At 40.5% G+C, this 5,274-nt stretch overlaps 1 protein-coding gene across 3 annotated transcripts in view; it reads left to right on the plus strand.

Moving 5' to 3' along the window:
- The window catches only part of TUT7 (terminal uridylyl transferase 7), a 68,358-nt gene that overhangs the window by 53,771 nt on the left and 9,313 nt on the right, over positions 1-5,274 (plus strand). The window contains exons 25-27 of one of the 3 annotated variants that reach the window (XM_045289418.1): positions 684-1,009; positions 3,020-3,096; positions 3,478-3,541. In XM_045289418.1, the coding sequence (XP_045145353.1) occupies positions 684-1,009; positions 3,020-3,096; positions 3,478-3,541 (467 nt within the window). The remainder of the gene's footprint in view (positions 1-683; positions 1,010-3,019; positions 3,097-3,477; positions 3,542-5,274) is intronic. The other 2 variants (XM_045289420.1, XM_004714600.2) reach the window with 2 other exon arrangements.

Below are 5,274 nucleotides of genomic sequence, written 5' to 3' on the forward strand. Positions count from 1 at the left end.
TGTGGGATTTATTGTTGTTTGGGCTGGTGGTGGTGATAGATATTTCAGTCTACAGTAGTATTTTATTGAAAAGCATGTTCAAAATATGTCATCATCTGGAATTTGACAAGCTCTTTTTTCAAAACTTTTTTTTTGTTTATTCAAGTCATAGTCCCTGACCACAGAAGGCAAGGAAGAAATGGTGTTAAAAGCATAAATCTGCTTATAGCCACTGCTACTTTATGGAACTTAAAATTTCATATCTCAAATCCCAATGCCTTATAAAAAATGCTAACACTGACAAAACTACTCAAGAAATCAACACATCGATGTATGGAATGCTCTACGAGCTGTAAGAGCCACTAATAAAATGGTTTTAAAAAATAAAAAGAAACCAACACAAGCTGGGGTAATTTTGAGGTTAGGGTCAGCATCAACCTAAGTATTTAACCAAGGAGTTCCACAAATTGGAAAATGGGTTTTGTAACACAAGAAGAGTTAAGTGAATTTAAAAAAACAAAACAGGCCATCTGTAAGCTCTTGGGTATGCATCTTCTGAGCTGAGATGATGACTTCCATGTCTTGGATTCTTGTTTTCCCTCTGATACCTTCCATGTGTGCTCGTCCCCTGGAGCTGGAGGTGTCTTGAGATCTTGTTAGGCTTCTCTTTAGACTTTTGTAACAAATACTATGTCTTCTCTCAGAGTGAGACGACGGCGAGATCAGGAAGACACCCTCAACCAAAGATACCCTGAGAGCAAAGAGAAAAGAAGCAAAGAGGACAAAGACATTCAAAACAAGTACACAGAAAGGGAAGTGTCGGCAAAAGAAGACAAGCCCGTGCAGTGCATACCTCAGAAAGCCAAGCCAGTCAGGACCACTGTGGACATGGGGAGAGAGAAGCTTCTCAGACCTCCAGTAGAGAAGTGGAAGAGACAGGATGACAGAGACTTAAGAGAAAAGCGTTGCTTTATTTGTGGAAGAGAGGGGCACATTAAAAAAGAGTGCCCACAGCTTAAAGGCTCCTCAGGTATGGACACCCACCACACCTTGCTGTTTGCACTCCCATCTTAAGGGCAATCTTCTTTTTAGAGTTTTTTTCTGTATGTTTTGTTGATGATTATATATGAGGGCTTCACAAAGTTGATAAAAAAAATGGAAGTGAAAGCTAATGGAGTTTTTCCATGAACTTTTTGAAGACCCTTGTGCTTTTGTACTTTTATTTTTATGGTAATTTTGTTTTTAAGAAAATGTCCCTTGTTATTTCTGAGTCTCTGTATGTATTAAATACATACCTTTACTTTTGCTTAGAAGCCAATGAAAGTCATTTGGCTGACTTTTTAAGATTGTTCTGAAATGACAAGTTCCCTAGTGAAGACAAACTAGAGCTCTCCTGGGCCGTAGATAAGAGGCGGGATGAGGTGACCTTAGGGCCCCATACCTGGTATGCAGATAAGCAGATTGGCTGTTCTAGTACATATTTCACAAGCATAGCAAAGGGAGCAGATGGAAATTGTTGACCACCCCAATGCAGGGGACCCCATATGTGTCCGAGTGGAATGTGCCTCATAAAGTTTTTAAACAGGCTTTCCTTTAGAGGTGCCTCAGTGGGCTTGAACTATTAACTTTTCATTTAGCTGAGCACATTTGCATTGTTCCACCCTGGAAATATACTATTAATAGTGATCTTATCTCCAGGAGGATATATGGAGGATTTTAATAGGTTTCTTCAGGGAACATAACTTTTCTTATGATGAGGGAAAATTGAATCAGTAAATAGTTCAAAATCATTCACGAATCTTGACTTTGAATTGTTGAACATGAGTTGGCCATTTCTGTTGAATGGATGAGTGTACATTATGGTCATCTTTTAAACAAAGTATCAAAAGTAATGGGCCTGGTAGGTGTTTAATAAATATAATTTATAAAGCAATTTACACGCACTCTTCTCAGAACAGACCTATTCAAGTAGATGAAATTTCATAAGCATAGAAAAGAATCCTTAGGAAGTCATTTTCTTTGATTCTTCAGAGTAACCCAGAACTGAAATAGTAACCGTATTGCCATCTTCACTTTCAAATGTTTGTGGAACTTTTTTTTTTTTTTAAGTCAGTGCTGTTTAACAATTTCTTTTAAAAGCCGCAGTGTGTATTACTTCTAAGGAACTCAGGTAAATTGCCCTTACATGGGTCATATACCAACATAAATTCTTTTCTCTTATGATTACTAAAGGAGATTTTACTTCAAAGAAGTTAAAATAAAAGCAGTAGTTAATGTTCAGTGAGCATTTACAATGGTCAAGGACTCTTGTAAGCACTTTTACATGAATGATCTCACTTAATTTTCACAGCATTCATATCGTCCTATAAAGCATAGCATTAATATTAATAGCCCTATTTTAAAGATGAGGAAACTGCATATAGATAAGATTTAATATCCTTCCATCACAATTCTTTTTCATAGGCTACCCTTCATCAGAGCTCAAGGCCGCACTGCGAGTAGCAAAAAGCAAGCTGGTGTTGTCTTGCTTTGAGAGGAGGACACAACAGTTAGAGAAGGCCCTGGGCACTCCCCAGCTTGGATTATTGTTTTTCTTGCTATCTGGGAGCAAATGTGAAGTTATTTATGAGTAGAATTCCTCAAACTAGTTAAGACAGTGGTGGTAAGAGGCTCAGGGCCAATAGCACAGCAGTATGGCGGAGGTGTCCTACAGACTCACAGACCTGAAGAAAAGTGGTCACCTGGGGTCTTGGTTTCCTCAGAATGCACTGTTTACGCAGGAAGTCGTTATCAAACCTCTAAAGCAGAAGAAGGGATCAGGAGGACTCATGTCACAGTGAATTTCCTTCAGTAGTGATTTAGTAGAAACTATCAGCTTCTTCCTTCAAAATGCTGCTGCTCCTTGTTCCTTCAAATGAACTGTTTTGTTCACAAAATACCTCTACTGAGTGGAGCTTCTGCCATAGGAATATGTGAGAGTTTGAAATCAGGGCTATTGCTTCCAAATTAAGAACAAAAAAGTGCAAATTTCTCTCTTTAGGTTTGTCTAAATCAGGTTGTGTATTTGGACTCCCTTCTTCACCTAGCGCTTTGAGACCAGCTGGCACCTTTTCTCAGGTAAAATGAGCTCTAAACACAGAAGGAAGCCTTTCTGTCACTTGCTTCCTTCGGAAACCCTTGCTGAGTGCTGGTGGTTCTGGGCCAGGTCCTCCATTAGGTGCAGGGGCAGCTTCAGGCCCGACTCCTTCCAGCTGGCCCTCACTGCTCCTACGCACTGCTCCCTGGATGCTGTGTGGCGAGGCTTAGTGCGCACTGGGCAGCAGGGTAGCTCTCCATGTACCTTGGCATCTGTCTGAGTCTTGCTTATAATTTGCTTGCAGAATTTTGCCACTCAGTGAGATCACTAACTTCAGCTGTCCTTGGATATGGCTACTATTTTAAGGCTGTTTCAGATGCTATACTTTTCGATTTTGTAAACTAGTCTATTTCATTTTTTAGGCAGTGCTTTTACAGGAAGAAAAAAAGAAACCCAAAACAGCAATATTTTTGAGTCCCCAGTCAGGTATGTGGGCTTTAAACGCAAATGTGTTGTTATCATTGCTGCATCGTTCACCACATGCCTTTGACACACTTCCTCAGTAATTGGGCATCGGAATCACTTGAGAAGCTTTTAAAACGTGTTCCCACATTCATTATATAAATCTGATTCATCAGTAGTTAAATGTGGATGAGGCTGAGTTTTTTTTAATGCTTCAAATGATTCGTATTCTCTCCTGAGTAAGAGTCATAGTCATTAGAGATTTGTTTCTCAACCATGCTTTTTGTTCCTGCTTTGAAATTGCTGCCATCTCCCCAGCAAGGTATTCTCCTCAGGGAGATGATTTGCCATTCACCAAAGTAAAGAAAAGAAGTAATTATTAGCCTGAACTCTTCTGTTTCTTTCTCTGCCACTTCGTTCATTCATTCAACAGGTATTTATTAAGCCTTCCTTGCTACGTGCTAGCCACCAGTCTTAGATACTGGGGATATTGCTGTGAACAAGCAAAGTTTCTTTTCTTGTTTACTCTGCATCCTAGTCAGAAGAGATAGACAATAAAGATACATGAATGTGTCGTGTGGCTCTAGGTGCTCTACAGAAATATCAAGCAGGAAGAGAATGTTGGATGGAATGCAGCCTTTGATCAAGTAACATTTAAGCATTGACTGGAACAGAATGACAAAACATGTCAACTGGGAAATGGAGTTGGGCTACTGTACACAGAGCTAATAACAGTGTTTGTTGTGTCCTTCCCCCCCAAACACACACACACACACACACACACACCCCACTTGAGACCAGTGTAACCAGACTGGCTTGAACAAAGGGGGGATAAAAGGTGACATGGTTGGACCTGAATCATGATGCACCTTGTAGCAGTGGTAAGGAATGAATTCTTTAGGTGAGATGGGAAGCTACTTGGAGGATTCTGATTATGGCTACCAATGGATGTGAGAGTGGACACTCCAAAGCCAACTGCATGTAGTGAAAGTGGTGAAGGAAGCAACGAGTAGACTATCCTGAAGGGTCAACAAAATTTGTTGGATGGCTGGGAAGGCATGAGAGAGAGAGAGAGAAGTGAGTTCAAGATAGTTCAATGATTGGTGTCCCGAGAAGTACGGAGATCAAAGTAACTGAGCTGGGAGAAGAGTTAGGAGGAACAGCGTGGGGGGTAATATAAAGTTCTGTTTCAGACACAGTGTTTAGGACACCTGGTAGACACCCAGGTAGAGATGATGAGTAACCAGTTGAATATATAAGCCTAGTGTATATTAAAGAATCGCCACCTTCACCCAGCGGTGTACATGTGACTGTTACCAATGTATGGAGTGTATTCAAAGCTTTGCATAAGGATGAGATCAGTTGGCCTTAAGTGCAGACAGGAAAGAAACATTTAGAGAGTGGTTGGGGGAATGAAGGAAGGAAACAGAAAAAAGGATTTGTGAGGTAGAAGAATCCAGAATAGGATCATGGAATCCAAATGAAGAAGAAAAAGCTTCAAAGAACAGGGATGTAGTTTGCGTGGATTGTTGCCCTTAGGTTACGAGAGATTAAACATTGGATTGGGCAACCTAGAAGTCACTGGAGACTTTGAAAAGAGCCGTCTCCTTGGAGTAGAGGAGAGAAACCCCTGATAGCCATGAGTTCAAGAAATAAAAGGAGAGGAAGTATGGACCACTTCATTTTTAGGTGCAGTGCTAGAGCCTAGAGGAAGAACCATTGGGACTGAACTGATGTCCTGAAGGCTTTCTTAGGGT

This window comes from Echinops telfairi, unplaced genomic scaffold (assembly GCF_000313985.2).
Source record: "Echinops telfairi isolate 266 unplaced genomic scaffold, ASM31398v2 ScPeMD7_27;HRSCAF=92, whole genome shotgun sequence".
In the NCBI taxonomy this organism is placed as follows: domain Eukaryota; kingdom Metazoa; phylum Chordata; class Mammalia; order Afrosoricida; family Tenrecidae; genus Echinops; species Echinops telfairi.